This window comes from Mastomys coucha, unplaced genomic scaffold (assembly GCF_008632895.1).
Source record: "Mastomys coucha isolate ucsf_1 unplaced genomic scaffold, UCSF_Mcou_1 pScaffold14, whole genome shotgun sequence".
NCBI lineage: Eukaryota > Metazoa > Chordata > Mammalia > Rodentia > Muridae > Mastomys > Mastomys coucha.
The window spans coordinates 3,756,117-3,775,041 of NW_022196896.1; the positions used below are offsets into that span (position 1 = coordinate 3,756,117).

The 18,925-nt window shown below is 38.3% G+C and overlaps 1 protein-coding gene across 1 annotated transcript in view; it reads left to right on the forward strand.

The window, feature by feature from the left end:
• Positions 1 to 16,635, forward strand: part of Spaca1 (sperm acrosome associated 1) — a 20,178-nt gene extending 3,543 nt beyond the window's left edge. Inside the window, exons 2-7 of the mRNA XM_031368761.1 lie at positions 3,536 to 3,592; positions 7,510 to 7,611; positions 8,615 to 8,721; positions 9,744 to 9,879; positions 15,753 to 15,873; positions 16,398 to 16,635. Of these exons, the coding sequence (XP_031224621.1) occupies positions 3,536 to 3,592; positions 7,510 to 7,611; positions 8,615 to 8,721; positions 9,744 to 9,879; positions 15,753 to 15,873; positions 16,398 to 16,554 (680 nt within the window). The 3' untranslated portion in view covers positions 16,555 to 16,635. The remainder of the gene's footprint in view (positions 1 to 3,535; positions 3,593 to 7,509; positions 7,612 to 8,614; positions 8,722 to 9,743; positions 9,880 to 15,752; positions 15,874 to 16,397) is intronic.
• The last annotated feature ends 2,290 nt before the right edge of the window (positions 16,636 to 18,925 follow it).

An 18,925-nucleotide genomic window follows, 5' to 3' on the forward strand; every position in this document is an offset into this window, starting at 1 on the left:
ACCTGTGTTCTCTTGTATTTCTTTGAGGGTGCTATTTATGTCTTTCTTAAAGTCCTGTACCATCATCACGAGAAGTGATTTTAGATCTGAATCTTGCTTTTCCAGTGTAATGGTGTGTCAAGGACTTGCTATGGTGGGAGAATTGGGTTCTGATGATGCCAAGTGACCTTGGTTTGTGTTGTTTATTTTCTTACGCTTGCCCCCTGCCATCTGGTTATCTCTGGTGCTACCTGCCCTTGCTAAATCTGACTGGAGCCTATCCTTCCTGTGATCCTGGTTGTTTCAGAACTCCTCAGAGTCAAGCTGTCTCTGTGATCCTGTGATTCTGGGATCCTGTGATCCTGGGCTTGTTAGATCACCTGGGAGTGGGACTTCCTCTGTGTGTTGTGGGACTGGCTGCAGAGCTTGTGCTCAAGGTCTGCTCTGGACACCAGCTGAGACAGACCAGAAGGAACCCGAGTCACTGGGCTGGCAGAGTTCCTGTGTACCTGTTCCTGCTGGTCCCAATTACTCCCAGTGTTTGGACAGATGTTGGTTCCTCCTCACCTCTGATCCTGGGTGTGTCAGAGCGCCTGGGAGTGGAGCTTCCTCTGGGTGTTGTGAGACTGGCTGCAGAGCTTGCACCCAAGGTCTGCTCTGGACACCAGCCCAGACAGACCGGTGCTTTATTTCGTAATTGCTTGTCTTTCTAGGCAATTCAGTCAGTCTTCAATTTGATCATTTTAGTTTTTTAAATATAGTTGAAAATACCTGATGACTAGTGATGAAATAACAATCCTTCAAGATAAAAGGAACCAGAGTATGTTAGATTATTTTAGCTTCTCCTTTATGTGCTTTATACACATTCAGTGTCAATATGCTCTTAGGCTTATTAAAGGGTCCCATAGACAAATATAGTAAACTATAAAATGAGTTTCACTCTATAAAAATATAACTGTGGTTGAGCCTGGTGGCACAGGTCTATAGACCAGCTACTTTAGAGTCTGAGGCAGGAATATTATAAATTGAAGGTCAACTTGACATGCAAAGTGAATTCAAGGCCATCCTATATAATGTAATAAAATCTTTCTTAAAAGCAAACTGAGGAGTTGGGGCAAAGATACAGCTCAGGTTAGAACACTGACCTAGTGTGAGACTCCAGGTTCATATCCAGTAGTGCAATAAAAATAAAGTAAAAAGAATATGTCATTCAGTCTAACCTTCTGTCCTCAACGCAACCGTTTGAGGGTTCCAGTTTCACCCTGATGAGTGCCAGCAGTCACATGGTGCAGTAGGATTCTTACCTAGAGGCTGTGGACCAGGCTCTAGGGGGCTTTACGAATCCATGCTACATCCTTGCCTCTTTCTAAACTCACCGCTGAGGTTATTGGTGGTTTTTACTTTTTCTTCTCTCATGAAAACTGCACATAGCAATTTTGGACAGTTGAGATTTCAACCTCTAAGACTTTAATTTCATCTGAGGTTTCGTTTGGTTGGATTTGGTTGGTCTTCAGCCCTGCCCCTTTCACGTACAAATGTATCATCAGACATATTTTCAGGACCCCAGATTCAGTTTACATGTTACCCAGGTTCTTTTTACAGGGCATTAATAAAATGTTGAGGAAGACACATCATTCCTTTTACATTGACACCGACCAATTAACTAGCATTTGTGGCTCTTGCTGTTTTCTCATTTACTACGTTGTTATAGAATGGGAACTTTGACGAATGCCACATAAAGTCCAGATGTGTATCATTCATTCTTTCTTTTTTAATTGATTGAACTTTTTCATTCATTCTCTTGAACTACCATTGTAGGATTCCCAATTTTGAAAGGCGACTAAATGGACACTCAGTACATCAAAAAAGTATGCAAGTTCAAAGAATCTTTGTATATTATTTGGTTCCATCCCCTTGTCCTTTTCTCCCTCTGAGGAAACTCAAGTAAGAAGGAACTTTATGTTTTCCCAGAGTAACATAGGTATTGAATAATAGAGCTGACTGACAGATGGTTGTTAATGGCTCAGAAGTCATTTTTTTATATAGGATTTTATGCCCAGGGTCCAATTTTTACCTTATGCCTCATAATATGCTAACCGAAAGTATTCAGGCATTCCAAGTATTAAAATGTCAATTCAAATTGATCATCATGATAGTTCAGATAATTTAACAAAGTCAATGTTAATTTAATTATACATATCAAATGCCTGCTCTGTATTCATAGAACTGTATTTGATGCTTGCAAAATACAGAACAAAGTGTAAAGCCTGTGAAACTATTAATATTTTACAGTATTGAAAACAAGAAAAATTAGGAATCTGAAATTAATAACTACAAAATGAGTTGGAATTGCGTTTACTATTGTGTCTTCAGTGGATACATAGTCCTAAGCAATTTATGGATTGCTTTCATAATTTATTCAGTGTTAACTATCAAGTGTGATAGGCTTTGCAGTTTTTGCAAAGGGTTAATTGGATCTGACAGACTTAAATTGCTTCACTCAAATTCAAACAGCTAATTAGTGGTAGAAGCTGCATTTTGGACTTCAAGTTGGATATGCTTTCTGTGTGATTTTTTTTTGCTTGAAGAACCAGTGCTTTTTAACATTCTCCTTTAGCAGCCTGTTGTATATTTTTTTCTGTTGAGATTTGAGTCTTAATTTGTGTTTTTGATGTCTTGGTTACATCTGTAACTATAGGAACTCATGGTAAACTTCAGAATGATTAGGAAAAAAGGAAATGTCCTAGCATGGTAGCTCATCCCTATAATCCTAGAGAAGCTAAGACAAGAGGATCACTTTATTCATGACCAGCTGTGCTAGGTAACAAGATTCCATCCCCAAAACACCACAAAAGGAAAGTAAGAAGAAAATGTGATTTAGAACCAAGACAACTGCACTTCTCAAATAATTATATATTCAAATAATTACATATGCATACATATACACATACCTATACTATATATTATATATGTGTGTATGTTTATGTGTATATATATATTACTATACTAAATAAAGCATTGTAGAATGAAATATCAGAAACATCGAAATTTGCCATCCAAACCTGCAAAATGAATGAAATTTGTTTGTTTATAATTTTAATGCATACTTGGTGTGAAGACTTATTTGGAGATGTAAATTGTTTTGTATTACAGTTTATTTTTTCCTTTTTTATAGAAAATAGAGAATATTTTAAAATGATTGCTAAAGATCAAAGACTGTTATGTGTATATTTTGTTACACTTTTTCAGTTGGATTTTAATTCACTGTGTATTAGCTAGTGAAGAAAGGCTTTGTTATATATGAGATTCAAAAGCAAATGTAGTTATTTCTAACTTAATGAATGCTCTTAAAGATTTAGGATTCTTTTGTTTTAGAATGGAGATATCTGTATTTATGCAAGGGGCAAATTTACTTTCTTGGTTTTAATAGAACATTAAAAACAAAAGCTGTTGACCACATGACAATTACTCCACCCCTTTACCTCACAAGTAAGATGCTTGTCACTTTTAAATTTTTTCAAATGATTAAATAATGTTTTTTTAACTTTATGTTTAGTTCAGAACAGAACAATAGTCAAAGAAGTAGAATTCGGAATGTGCACGGTCACCTGTGGTAAGTAGCACCGACCAAAGGAGCAATAAATGCTGACTTCCAAGGCTAAATGCTGATAATTTGTAATGTCTGTACTTTTTATACATTCCTCATGTCTCATTGCTTTCTATGCCTATTATTATAATTTACATACAACACTAAGTATTTGCTTTAAAGGGTGTATTTTAGGTTTGGGGTATTTTTGCATAGAAACTAACCTCACTAAACTAAAATTCTGCTTCACAGATGTTCAAAGATGGGAGATCTTCAGTGCATCTAACAGATGCATTCCCACACTATTTTGGCAACCTTGCCAAGAAATAGGCTTATTTGTAATAGGCCATTACAAATACTCTGGTTCTCTAACTTGTAAGTCATATTTTGGAGAAAAGAGGTGTTATTTTGTGAGATGAGTAATGGTGAAGGAACATGACACTGTCTATTTCATAAATAGAAATTTTAAACAAAATATCATATGTAGGATTGGGATCCAGGCTTCATGTGCTATATAGACCACTGGTTCTCAAACAGCTACCCTAAATGTGCTAGAACAAATTGTTGGACTAACTGAGTTTCTAAAAGCCTAGGACTGTGGATAGGTCTAAGAGTCTGAAGTTTGAATCACTTCACAGGGAAGCTGCTCTTGCTAATGATGGAAGTCTTCTGGGTTCCACACCCATTGCCTGGAATCAGCATGATGGGAAGACAGTAGATGATTAAGAAGTGAAATTGTTTCTCCTCATTATAATCTAACTTAGTGATGAGATTCTAGTCTGTACACATCTATATCAGACTTCTTTCTAGGTGAAATATTTGGTAAAAGAATTACCAAAATTGACAGTTTTTTAAATGTGTGTGCTAAAAATATGCATAACATGAAATGTTCTATTTAACCACATTCTGGTATACAATTCAGTGGCTCTAACTACCACATCAGCATTATCTGCAGAACATTTTCAGTACCCCAAGCTAACCCCCATTCCCAGCAGGCAGTCGCTCTCCATACACCTCTCCTCCTTGTTCCTGGTAGGCATTTTTTCTAATGCAGCTTAAAACAGGATTCTGGTCGTAGCTTTGTAGTGCTAATCAAAATGACAGTAATCAAAAGAGCCCAAGTTCCCAGTTGTCATTTACCTCTTTGCTTGTTGCTGCTCCTTGAGAATTTTCCACATCAGAGGGACTTTTACAACTTATTCAGTTTTCCTCCTCATGATCTTGCAGTGTCCACTTTCTTAACCCTCAAAGGGGTAACAACATCGCCAAGGAACATGTTAGAAACATAGGCTTCAGACTTTTTCAGGACTGGGTCGGAGTTTGCATATTTATAAAGCTCTCCTGGTGACTTGTATGCATGGATGCTTAAATTTGTAAGTCGCCTGCCATCTTCAGCCTTTCCTTTCTGGAGATTGTGCTTATGATGAGCACCTCCTTAGGGGCTGGGGGGGGAGGGGGCGGTGGCTCTAGCAGACCAGAAGATGAAGGTAGACTACCCACACTACTGCATTGTTCATTACAGGATGGGACCAGAAACCACTGACTCTAGGATCAGCTAGTAACCGTTTGATTTCTTGCTAAGGTGTGTGACAGTTTCAGAAACAGTATCTTGCTGGAAATAGGGGTGTGTATTTAATAGTTTACCCATCTATACTTAATGCAGAGACTTTTCAATACAGCTATTAAAAAGCAGCATTTATAACCCACACACCTATGGTCACTTGATCTTTGACAAAGGAGCTAAAACCATACAGTGGAAAAAAAGATAGCATGTTCAACGGATGGTGCTGGCTCAACTGGCGGTTAGCAAGTAGAAAAATGCAAATCGATCCATTCCTTTCTCCTTGTACAAAGCTCAAGTCCAAGTGGATCAGGGACCTCCACAAACCAGATACACTGAAACTAATAGAAAAGAAAGTGGGGAAGAACCTCGAGCAAATAGGAATAGGGGAAATTTTCCTGAACAGAATGCCAATAGCTTATGCTCTAAGATCAAGAATTGACAAATGGGACCTCATAAAGTTGCAAAGCTTCTGTAAGACAAAAGACACTGTCAATAGGAGAAAATGGCAACCAACAAATTGGGAAAAGATCTTTACCAATCCTATATCTGATAGAGGGCTAATATCCAATGTGTACAAAGAACTCAAGAAGTTAGACTCCAGAGTACCAAGTAACCTTATTAAAAAATGGGGTACAGAACTAAACAAAGAATTCTCAACTGAGGAATACCGAATGGGTGAGAAGCACCTTAAGAAATTTTCAACATCCTTAGTCATCAGGGAAATGCAAATCAAAACAACCCTGAGATTCTACCTCACACCAGTCAGATTGGCTAGGATAAAAAACTCAGGTGCCAACAGATGCTGGAGAGGTTGTGGAGAAAGAGGAACACTCCTTCATTGTTGGTAGGATTGCAAGCTGGTACAACCACTCTGGAAATCAGTTTGGCAGTTCCTCCAGAAATTGGACATAGTTCTACCGGAGGACCCAGGTATACCACTCCTGGGCATATACCCAGAAGATGCTCCAACATGTAATAAAGACACATGCTCCACCATGTTCATAGCAGCCTTATTTATAATAGCCAGAAACTGGAAACAACCCAGATGTCCCTCAACAGAGGAATGGATACAGAAATTGTGGTACATCTACACAATGGAGTACTACTCAGCTATTAAAAACAATGAATTTCTGAAATTCTTAGGGAAATGGATGGATCTGGAAAATATCATCCTGAGTGAGGTAACCCAATCACAAAAGAACACACATGATATGCACTCTCTGATAAGTGGATATTAGCCCAGAAGTTTGGAATACAGGAAGAACAACCCACAAACCATAAGAAACTCAAGAAGAAGGAAGACCAAAATGTGGACACTTCACTCCTTCTTAAAAGGGGGAACAAAATACCCATGGAAGGTGTTGCAGAGACTACCTATGGAGGAGAGACTGAAAGAAGGGTACTTCAGCCTGATATCGCTGTCTCTTGAGAGGCTCTGACAGTACCTGACTAATACAGAAGTAGAGACTCACAGCCATCCATTGAACTGAGTATAGGATCCCCAATGAAGGAGTTAGAGAAAGGACCAAAGGAGCTGAAGGGTTTGCAGCCCCTTAGGACACACAACAATATGAACTAACTAGTACCCTCAAAGCTCCCAGGGACTCAACCACCAACCAAGGAATACACATAGTGGGACTGATTGCTCTGGCAGCATGTGTATAGTAGAGGATTGCAAAGTCGATCATCAATGGGAGGAAAGGCCCTTAGCCTTGTGAAGGTTCTGTGCCCCAGTGTAGGGGAATGCCAGGGAGGAAAAAAAGCAGCATTTATGTAAAGTATGATTTTGGAATTTCTTCCAGAAGCTCCGACCCCAACTCTGAAAAGTTCCATGATCAAATAAATTTGTGCAACCCTATGTATTATTTCATATGAGATTTTACTGGCTTTAGGAACCATATTTTATGTACTCTAAAAAGGAAAAAAGCTATCAATTTAAAACATGCACATTTATAAATAGCTTTGATTTTAAAGATATTGAAATATAATATTTTTATATTTTAGTCAATGGAGAATTATGTATGATCGTATTAGCATACTATAAGTTCTCCCAAACTTCTGCACTAAAGAGCTGCTTTTAACTGTATTGTAATATTTTCAGATGTGCTTGTGAGCATAGAATCTTCTTTCTGATGGGAATAGCAACCATGTATCTTATGAAACATCCTTGAGGAAACTGTTTTAGGAAATCAGTGGAGTGGGGAGTCTACAAAAATTCTATGTGTGTTGTCATCTTGAGCTTGGGGGTTTAATTTTTAAAATTAAGAGAACATTCTCAAACAAAACAAAATTTAACTAAAATAAATACAGACCAGAATGGGAAGAAAAGATCCATTGTTGTTACTTTTATGTGAACATTTGCTCATTTCTTTAACTAAAGGTGTTGGTATCAGAGAAGTAATTTTAACCAATGGATGCCCTGGAGGTGAATCTAAGTGTGTTGTTCGTGTGGAAGAATGCCGTGGACCTGTTGATTGTGGCTGTAAGTTGAATCCATATGTGCTGAAGGAGGGTTTGTGCTGGGAAAGCACCTTTAACCACAACCAGTCTTGAGTACAGGGAGACTCATCAACTGATAAAAAGAAATAATAAAAAATTAAATTCCCTGTGTCTAGACAATCAGAGCTCTAAGTAGCCCTGCTTTTGATTTACATTTCAGTGATGTGTAGACTGTGATATGCTGCTGTTTCCCTGGGCTTGGGGTCTGTATTTGAGCCTGCCCTGCAGTGGGACACTTTTGTTGCTGTTGCCATGACATTTTATCTGTAGATTGATAAACCTTAAACTCGGAACTTGGAGCTGTTTGTATCGGGTTTTTCTGACAGTTAAACTTGTTTAATGAGGTTTCACAACCCTAAATTAGAAGCCATCCGCAGATCTCCAGGTTCAAAGTGACATATCACTACGTTGAATGCCTTTTCCTTTTCCACATTCTCACGCAATCCAAGGAAGAGCTCTGGTGTCTGCTCTCCTGCTTCTTTTGTTTCTTTTTGCTGCTATAATCACCAAGATTCAGTGTCTTCAGCATCCAGTTGGTTTCTGACTCTACAGATGGCTTTTTACAGCAGTGTTGCATACGAGAAAGGATCTCAGGCAGTGTAAAGTTTTCCTTACAATAAAACTATTTGCCACTGTAAGGACATAGGGTTTGAGACCTGGATTCTAACCTGGCTTTTGTTGTTTTCTCTGGGATCATCAGTAGATTCCATCATAACTTTGGATCTGTTTATTCAACTGGAGAAATTAGAAAGTTAGATTTTCAGAGCCAGTCTCTCATATTATGTGCACACACACACACACACACACACACACACTCACTCACACACTTGTATTATAGTATACTCAGTGTCTTGATAGTGTTATGTCTCCTGATCTTTGGTTACTGATATAATTAAAACTGTTTCTTTAAAAAAAAAAAAGAATATAGCCAGATAAAGCAGTTCTATGCCCAGTTCTGTTGTCTATTTTTTCTTTTTTTTTTTCAGGGGGTAAACCAATTTCTGAAAGTCTTGATACTGCTAGACTATCATGTGTTCATATAACTCCTGAAAATCGTTTCAAATATATATGGAAGCTTCTAAAGCCAGACCAAGTAAGTAGATTGTGTATAAATAATACCATCTTTTTAGTGGCTAATAATATTTGGTATCCAGTTCTGATGTTTAAAGAAAGCAATTTGAAAAATGGAGTTAAAATCATACAACTTTATTATATAATTGGAATTTGATTTTTTTTGTCAGACTAAAAGTACATATGTCTTAGAGTCATCTATAATCATAACTTAAATTTACATATTTTATGATACATTCTGTTTTGGCATCAAGGTTCTTACTGGATTGTATAGGTGTGGCATGATAAAAAAATAGATAACATTAATTAAAGGTGTTTTAAATGCCAGATCAACTGAGTGTTAGAGCTCATTTAAATGACATATAGCAACTCTATAGACTTAAAAATAAATTGTGTTGTTTTACAGATGAGTAATTGTATATAAAAAGTGTCTTAGTTTGCTTTTCTGTTGCTGTGATAAAACACTGATCAAAACCAACTTAGGGAGGGAAGAGTTACTGAAGCTTACAGTTCCCAGTAACAGTTCATCACTGAGGGAAATCAGCACAGGAACCTGAAAGAGAACCATGAATACTTTCTCTCCATGACTAACTCAGTCCACTTTCTTAGACTCCCAAGAACACCTGCCCACAGTGACTCCATTCACGTGGGTCTGGACCCTCTCACATCAATCGTTAATCAAGAAAATGTCCCTACAGACTTGCCAATAGTTCAGTTAGATAGAGGCATTTTCTCAGTTGACATTCTTTCTTGCCAGATGACCCTAACTTGTGTCCAGTTGACAAACACTAACTAGCACAGAAAGTACTGTCCATAGTCAATGGGTTTGGATTTGAAGCCTAGAGAATCTGATTCTAAATCATATATCTTCAATTAGTTACATACTAGGATAAGAGCGTGAGCAACTCTCCTTTTGTTAGAGGAGTGTTTCCTTCCATTGGCAACCTATCGTGTTTGCTAATGATCTAGCAAGTCCTGCTTTTCTTTCTCCATTGGCATTTAACTGAGCCCAGTGAAGACCATTCATACTTTTTTCTTTAATAGCAACCTGTTATATTGACAAATGACACAGCAATCCTGGAAGTACCAAGACAACTTCGTCCTATGGCTTTCGAGTGTGACACCTTGGATAATAACGAAATGGTGGCATCTATTAAATTTACAGTCTATACAACAAGTGGTAAGTATCCAGTAGTGTTTTGCTTTGATTATACCCCAAATTTACATCCCAAACTCCATGAACATCAAAAGTACCTAATGGGATTTTTTTTTTTAGATATTTTCTTTATTTACATGTAAATTTCTCCTTTCCCAATTTCCCCTCCAACAAAGAAACAAACAAAAACAACAAGAACAAATCCCTGTTGCCTCTCCCCTCCCAATGCCTGCCACCCCACCTTCTCCTACTTTTTGGTCCTGGCATTCCCCCACACTGGGGCACAGAACCTTCACAGGGCCGAGGTCCTCTCCTTCTATTGATGATCGAATTTGCAATCCTCTACTATACACATGCTGCCAGAACAATCAGATCCACCATGTGCAGTCCTTGGTTGGTGGTTGAGACCCTGGGAGCTCTAAGGGTAACTAGTTAGTTCATATTGATGTTCGTCCTAAGGGGCTGCAAACCCCTCAGCTCCATAGGTCCTTTCTCTAATTCCTTCACTGGGGACCCTGTACTCAGTTCAATGGATGGCTGTGAGCCTCTACACCTGTATTGGTCAGGTACTGTCAGAGCCTCTCAGGAGATAGCTACATTTAGGCTGGCTTATCCTTTCTTCAGTCTCTGCTCCATAGTTAATCTCTGCAACTCCTTCCATGGGTATTTGGTTCCCTCTTTTAAGAAGAAATGAAATGTCCACCTTTTGGTCTTCCTTCATCCTGAGTGAGGTAACCCAATCACAAAAGAACACACATGGTATGCACTCTCTGATAAGTGGTTATTAGCCCAGAAATTTGGAATACAGGAAGAACAACCTAATCGGATTTTTAAAACACAGATCTCTACCAGCACCACCCTAGAGCTTCTGACTTAGTAGATCAATATAGATCTGGCACACGAATCACAGGAAGCTGTTCCTTTAAAAACCCAGTCCTGGAGCTAGAGATGGCTCAGCCAAGGGCACTGGCTGCTCCTCCATAATTCCTGAGTACAATTTCCACTACTTACATGACACTTCACAATAGTCTTGAATAGGATGCAATGCACTCTTATCTCTCATCCTTTAATAGGATGCATGTGTACAGACATACATGCAAACAGCACACTCATATACATCAATAAATGAATCTTTAAATAAAAGAGTTCACCATTAAAAAAAAGCTAGACCTTCAACTTGAAATGTATTAGTGCTTTATTTTCACTATGAAAATGAAGATAGACAAATGGATTATCGTGTATGAGTACAGAAAAAGTATAATTAAGACTTAAAAAAAATCAGAGCACTTCTTTTTAGAGTTATCCATTTGAAACATCTCCCCCCCTTTCTCTCTGTGTATTGAGATAGGTTTTCTCTAGGTAGCACTGACTATTCTGGAACTCACTAGACAAAGCTGACTTTGAACTCATCTGCTTGTCTCTGCTTCCTAAGTGCTGGTGTTAAAGGCATGATATGCTATCATGGCTGGATTAAAATTATGTCTTTGATAATTCAATGTTAAACTTCTTGCTCTAGCATTGAACATGACTTTGCATACTCGAAATTGTTTTTCCTGCGAAATGTAAAATTGTAAAGTATGTCATGTTCATTAAGTGTAACCTATGACATCTTCTGTTTCCTTTGAAGTAGTTTCGCTTAACCATCTTTAATGTTGTTCTCTTTGTTGGTAGGGGTATTTGCTCACACATTCTACTGAGAACTTACTTGGGTTCAGATTCTCTAGAGAGCAGAAGTGATAGCATAAGTATTAAGGGGATTTATTAGAGTGATTTGCAGGCTATGGCTCACATAGCCCAACATGTCAGTCTCCCTGTGGAGGGCCAGGAATGCATGAGTTGTTCAGTCCATGAGGCTGCATTCCTCAGCTCATCTTCCAACTAAATTGGAGTCTTGAAGAGATAGGTTCAAATACCAGCAAAACCATGCCTCAGCATCAGGCTAGATGCACCTGCCAGCAAGAGTGAGGAAAAGCAGGCAAAAGCATCCTTCTTTCATGTCATTTTATGTGGCCTGACACAAGAAAGTGTGGTCCATATTTAAGATGAGTCTTTCCATCTCAAATTATCCAATCAAGAAGATCCTCTCACGAGTACGCTCATCTGCTTGGCTTTTAGATGATTTCGGATGTAGTCAAGATGAGATCCAAATTAGCCATTATATCATTAGATATTATAGAACTCTTATTCCCAGGAAAATTTCTTTATTTGGGGACCCTGTGCTCAGTCAATGGTTGGCTGCAAGCATCCACCTTATATTTATCAGGCACTGGTAGAGCCTCTCAGGAGACAGCTAGGTAACTTTAAGGAGTCTGTGCATTTCCTGAAGCTGTTTCCAAGTCTAAAAAGTTTTTGCTTGCAGTCTGAAAATCCTGTCATGCAGTGCCCTTTATTGAAATGAAAATAAGATACAAAGGATTTTAAGAGAGATTTAAAAAATAAATGTTTATGCAGCTGGAGCCATGAGTCCCACCATGTGTACTTTTTGGTTGGTGGTTTAGACCCTGGGAGCTCTGAGGGTACTAGTTCATATTGTTGTTACTCTTATGGGGCTGTAAACCCCTTCAGCTCCTTGTGTCCTTGCTCTAGCTCTTCCACTGGGGACCCTGTGCTCAGTCAATGCTTGGCTGCAAACATCCACCTCTGTATTAGTCAGGCACTGGAAGAGCCTCTTAGGAGACAGCTATAACAGGCTTCTGTCAGCAAGCACTTCTTGGCATCCACAATAGTGTCTGGGTTTGGTGACTAGAATATCTGGGATTGATCCCCAGGTGGGGCAGTCTCTGGATGGTCATTCCTTCAATATCTGCTCCATACTTTGTCTCTGTACAGCTCCATATGTAGCAGAGGATGGTCATCAGATGTAGGTCATCAGTAGGAGGAGAGGCCCTTGGTCCTGTGAAGGTTCTATGCCCCAGTGTAAGGGAATGCCAGGGCCAGGAAGTGAGAGTGGGTGGGTTGGTGAGCAGAGGGAGAGGGGAGGGGAGAGGTTTCAAAGGGGAAACCAGGAAAGGGGAGAACATTTGAAATGTAAATAAAGAAAATACCTAATAAAAATAATGAAAAAAAGAAAAAATAATACAACAGAAAGAACATAAAAATAATAAATATTTACTAGTTAAACTTTCTTGATGTGTTTTAGTTTGCAACTTGCAAACATTTATGAGATAAAAGATAACAACCATTATGTTGAGACATCATCAATGAGATAATTTCAGTAGCAAGTAACGACTAAGAAAAGCACAAGAAGATGGAAAAACTGGAGGACCAGCAAACTTCATAAACGTTCTCAACTTGCCATAGCTTATGGTGCTGTTGTGTCTGTGCTGTTTGTAGACTTGATCCTCACTGCCTGGCCCCTAATAGGAACATTTAAGTAGTTAGCACTTTTCACAATTAGGATTATTATCTGCTGGTATGTAAGCTAAGAGAGCACAGACTCCAAATTTTTGTCCTTTATTGAGACAATGTTGCCTTTTTTTTTCTTGGAGCAGCCCAAGGATGGTGAAGTACCTCTGCCACCTCTTACATGCACACTTAAACAGCAAAATGTCAGAATATTTTAGTAACTATGGCAGTTGACACACCCAGGCCCCAGATATTTTGCTTGTTTATACATCAAACAAATACTTTTATTACAAATAATTGACACTCTGCAGTATTTGAATGTATCAAATATACAATAGACTATTAGGATAGATTAGGATAGATGAAAAACTCTGCCAGATGTAATGGTGTATGCCTTTAATCCCAGTATTGAGAGGCAGAGGCAAGCAAGTCTCTCTGAGTTCAAGGCCAACTTATAATAAGTTTCACAACAGCCAAGGCAAAAGAGAAAAACCATGATCCAGAGAGAGAGAGAGACAGAGAGACAGAGAGACAGAGACAGACAGAGAGACAGAGGACAGAGAAAAAGAGACAGACAGAGGGGGCAGAGAAGTGGGGAGGAAAAAGAAAATTTCTAATTCCCAATTGTTTCTTTCTCCTTTCTTTCTCATGTTTGCAGTCACACTTATTGTCTTCCATAATTAGGCATTGTTTGAGAATTTAATTGTGTGCCCCTAAGATATATTGATCTTCTAACAGATTGTAAATATACAGAGGTCAGTGAAGATGAGATTGTGACTGGTGTCCTAATAAAGAGAACTTTGGAAAGAGGAGGGATAATTAAGCAAAGGGAAGGTAGTAAAGGAAGAAGAAAGAGAAATGAGAGAGGTAGGGGGTGGGGACAGGCACATGAAAGCAGATCCTGGCTCGGCGACCAAAACTGAGAAGGTAGAAGCCCCAGACTCATGGGCAGCACACTACATTTTAAAATTATTTATAGCATCCAGAATATGAAGCAAATTTGTGCTGTTAAGTTACCCAATTTGTGGTAGTTTGTTTTGGTAATGATAAGCTGTGTTTATTTAAAATATTAAGCATTGAAATTCAAGTCATTTTTCATAATTTTAATTGCATTAAAACTTTATTAGAAATTGTTAAGAGGAAATTCAGCTTTCTTAAGAAACTTAGATCTGCAGGTGGTCCATGTGGTCCTTCCTAGATGACTGCTCTTCAGGAGTGATCCTCTCCATCCGCCTTACTCTCCATTCTCTCTCGGCTGATGTCGGGTGCTAGTGAGTGAAATCAGATGAATTTTGCATTTTCCTTCAGAACCTACTCCTAAATACCATCTCTCTGTTTTAAAATCTTCCACTTCTACAAATCTGAAATCCTTAATATTTTTCAATCTGACAGTATTGGAAGACAAACATAAATGCACCTTTTTGACTGTGATAGGACTGTTTATAGAGGGACCACTAAAGTGCATCTACACTATATGACTAAGGACAGAAACAGGTTAGACTCCACAGCGTTAGGAGGATAGGAACAAACCAGGAGATTGCCACACAGCCAGCACTCCTCACATAGTGGTATGTAGTAAAATTAAAATGGTAAAGAGTCAAATCATAGTTTATACAAATAATTGGACCTCTCTGGTCTCTGGTTTACTTACCTGTATAACACAATATTTAGTCATATGGTCCTTTTCTGTATGGATTATTTTTGTGTGTTTTAGAATTTGGAGAACAAAAGAACCATTGGGAAGCTATTGCTTTCACAAACTTTTTCACTGGTATATAATGTCCCATCACCAGCCTATGGAATAGCGATGCTGGCACACATCTGCAAACTGGCTCTGCCCCCTCAACAGCCTGACAGCAGAAAGAGAATGTCTGACTTATGAGTATGTGTGAGAACAATGAGTGTCAACCCCGAGTTTATATTTTAAAAAACAGGAGTAAATCAGAATCTTAGGCATAAAATTTAAGTCTATGAAGTTTTAAGGAGGAAATGGAAGAAAGTCTGCATGGTTTAGTAATAAGCTTCTTAGGTTTCTTAGACATGACTCAGAACAATCACCATAAAAAGTAACATTGAATAAGTCAGACTGAATCAAAATTTAAAACTTTGACTTACTGAAATAATTCACTTGATAAATGAATAGGCAGGCTGAATTCCAAAGAAATCCATGAAATCCAGCCAGGATAGTTTGAGAAAGTCCTCTTCCCAGTTTGTTAGCAAATTAAGTATATCACTCCCCTATTGGCAGCAATTACTCTTTTATTTATCTCAGAAAGTGGGAATATATCCACAAAATTACTTTCCAGGAATGGCCCATTTTAGGTGGTCACTCCCCACATGTCTCTGGTGGCATCCATCACTGGATGTTTTTCTACTTTTAGAACTGCAGATGAGAATGGCCCATTTAGATGGTCACTCCTCACATGTCTCTGGGGGCGTCCATCACTGGATGTTTTTCTACTTTTAGAACTGCAGATAAGAATGGCCCATTTAGATGGTCACTCCCCACTTTTTCTGGTGGCGTCCATCATGGAGTATTTTTCTACTTTTAGAACTGCAGATGAGAAGATCCAACAGACCAGACACAGATGCAGTCTTAGTTTTCGTGCTGACCATAGGAGTCATTATCTGCATATTTGTGATCTTCGTATTGATTTTCATCATCATAAATTGGTAGGTGAAAGGCTGGGATGTGCTGTCACCTTTGATTGACATCTTCCTCAATCCCCATGCATTTGCAGTGAAGCTCAGACCATGGCCCCACAGTGTATCCTGTATGCATCCCGATGCTCTCCTTTCAGGCTACCCCATGTTGTATGTAGATGCTTTTTAAAAATAATATCATTATTTCTTCACAGGTATGGGAGAGCTTTCAGATAAGCATTTTATAATTTTATAAGGCAGCTGTTTAAAAAAATAGAAAAACATGACGACTTTGCTGCTTAACTATAGCTCTCACTGCCTTAAACTTGGTTATTGTAACCTCCCAATTATCGTAAAAACAAACCTGACTCTGTGTATTATACCTTGACAAATCTGAGGGTTCGTCAGTGACAGTGCAACTGGCTTATTCTATGTAGAATTAAAATTTGAGTAAAAGATACCTCTATAGAATGGAAATATAAACACAAACTTCATTTAGTTTAGTTTAGTATTATTTTTATTGTTTAAGTCTTCCTATATTTTCATACCACCAGGGCGGCAGTGAAATCCTTCTGGGGTGCGAAAACCTCAACAACTGAGATACAGTCCGAGATGAGCTCTATGAGGTACAAAGATTCGACGTCTCTCGACCAGTCACCAACAGAAATGCCTGTACATGAAGATGATGCTTTAAGTGAATGGAATGAATGATGTATGGATAACATATGAGAAACCAAAGACCATTAGAGCATATCAGATTCATTATTATGAAAATAAAATATATTCTGAAAATTTTTCAATGATCTTGGATTGACTCTACCACAGTGGTGGTAATGCAGTTTGGAGACAGCTACAGTCAGTCCAGCTCTGTGTTACAATTGTCATCTTCCCTTTTAATAGATCTAGGTATTTACTGTTTCAGATAATGTCTTAGGGACACATATATAAATGTATATACAAGTAGTTTTTTTGATCTCTTTGCTCACTTGTGAGGTCATTTACCTTTTCTGTCCTAAATAAGAAAAATATAATAGATAAGTTGCCTTGGATAGTGAGCCTTCTCCCACTAGGAAGAACTAGTTTGAATCACTAAGGTAATCATACTTTATAATCTGCAGGCCGTGTAACATATAAAACATCATTTGTAAAAACAGGAGGCAGTGATAATGATCAATAGTTGGTGACTGTATGCTGTGCACTGCTCAAAGCAGTTTACATACATTAGATAACTGAATTTATTTGTGTAAAAGAAATACAGATAAAGGACTATATGAGCATTTGGAGGTAGCTGAAGAAGGACGTGATTTAGATAACTTGTACTTCTCACAGAAACTGTGAGTTAGGGACTCTAAGAGTGACCATTAACAAGTACCCCATTGAGCTCAGTATGATGCAGGTGATAATAGAACACCATCATTTTTTTGTTGAACCTCTCTGCAACACAGTTCAGCCAGCCAGCAGACAGGGTATAATTAAGAATTATACCCAGTAGCATAATTTTTTAGCAATCTTTTTTAAAGATGAACATTTAGTTCATTTTGTTTAGATGGATTCTGTGGCAAATTTGTTGCTGTTATTTTAGGATTTATGATATATAGTGGAAAGAAGACAAAAGTGGGTATTTATGGTATACCTTGCTCTAACAAACGGAACAAATATTATAAAGCTAACCTATTTTATTTATGTTACACAACAATTTTATTTGAAAGAAGTAAGGATCAACTGGTTAGAAAATTATTTTTATCTGTTGTGGGAATTCCATTGGAGACCTCAAGTGAAAAGAGATTGTTTGCAACATACATAATCTTTAAAAAGAAAATTCTATAATGCCTGCCTCAGACAAATGTTAAACCCTCAGGCTTCCAGTTCTATTTCTGACTTATATGGTCATACACTCTTCAGTAAAGAGTCTAAAAACTACTACTCTTGAGTAGTAATTAAGTTAATCCTTGTTTTTAAAGCCAGAATAGCAGTGGGTCTCATGTATCTGTCAGTGGACTTTCGTGTTCCATTATTGAACATGGCTAGTGCTAAGTGCTGTTCATGGACTACATCTGACTGCCTACTTTCCACCATGCATGTGCTAGGACAGTTTTTGCTTGCTTTTTTTGTTGAATGTGGCAATGTGCCCAGTTATGACCAGTAAGTCATCAGCCCAAATTCCAAAGTTCTGGGTCATCCTGAGACTGGAACGCTGATCTGGAAAACATTTAGAACTTTGCTGACATGGGTTTCAGTGAGAGGAGGACTATGTGACACACAATCTTTAGTCAGCCAACATTAGATACCTACATTATACCTCACTATTCTAAGTCAACGAGGTTTACACGTTATTTGATACAGTAGTTAATACTAAAACTATTCTAACTGACATGTCTTCTTTAAAATAAGATGAAGGACCTTCTTTACTCAGGATGTACCAAGATCTCCAGTGAGGGCATTGGTGAACTATTTCTCCAGTTATGGAACAAACCTGAAACCATGAACATATGTAGACAGTACTGTGCACTTTCAAACACAGCTGTTCTGATTGTCCTGCATGTGAGGAGCCAGGGGTCAGTGAGTAAGTCATTCATAATGTATTGCACACAGTCAATCAGCAATGGGCATTGACAACTGTATTAATTCATATACATCAGCAGTATTTAGGCCTCCTCTTATGTTTTAAATGAAAATGTCCCCAATATATTCATGGTGGTAGCACTGTTTGGGGAAGTTGGGCTTTAAGGGTATATAGACTTACCCTACTTCCTTCTTGCAGTAATATGAAGCCAAGATATGATCAACCAGCCAGCTTCTTGCTCCAGCCACCTGATACAGTGCCCTCCTCACCTTTGTGGACTAACCTTCCGGAGCTGAAAGCGCAAATAAACCCTTTCTTAGCCTGTTTTTGGTCAGAGTGTTTTAGCACAATATAAAAGTATCAAATACAATGGGCTTTCTTGAGATCACCCTACTCCTGTAACTACTTTTAATAGGGGTTGATACTGTCACCTTATAGTAAGCAAATGCATAGATTGCATAGACATAGTGATTAAGTCCAAGTCACCAATAATGCACTGGTGTCTCTTAAGAAAGAAAT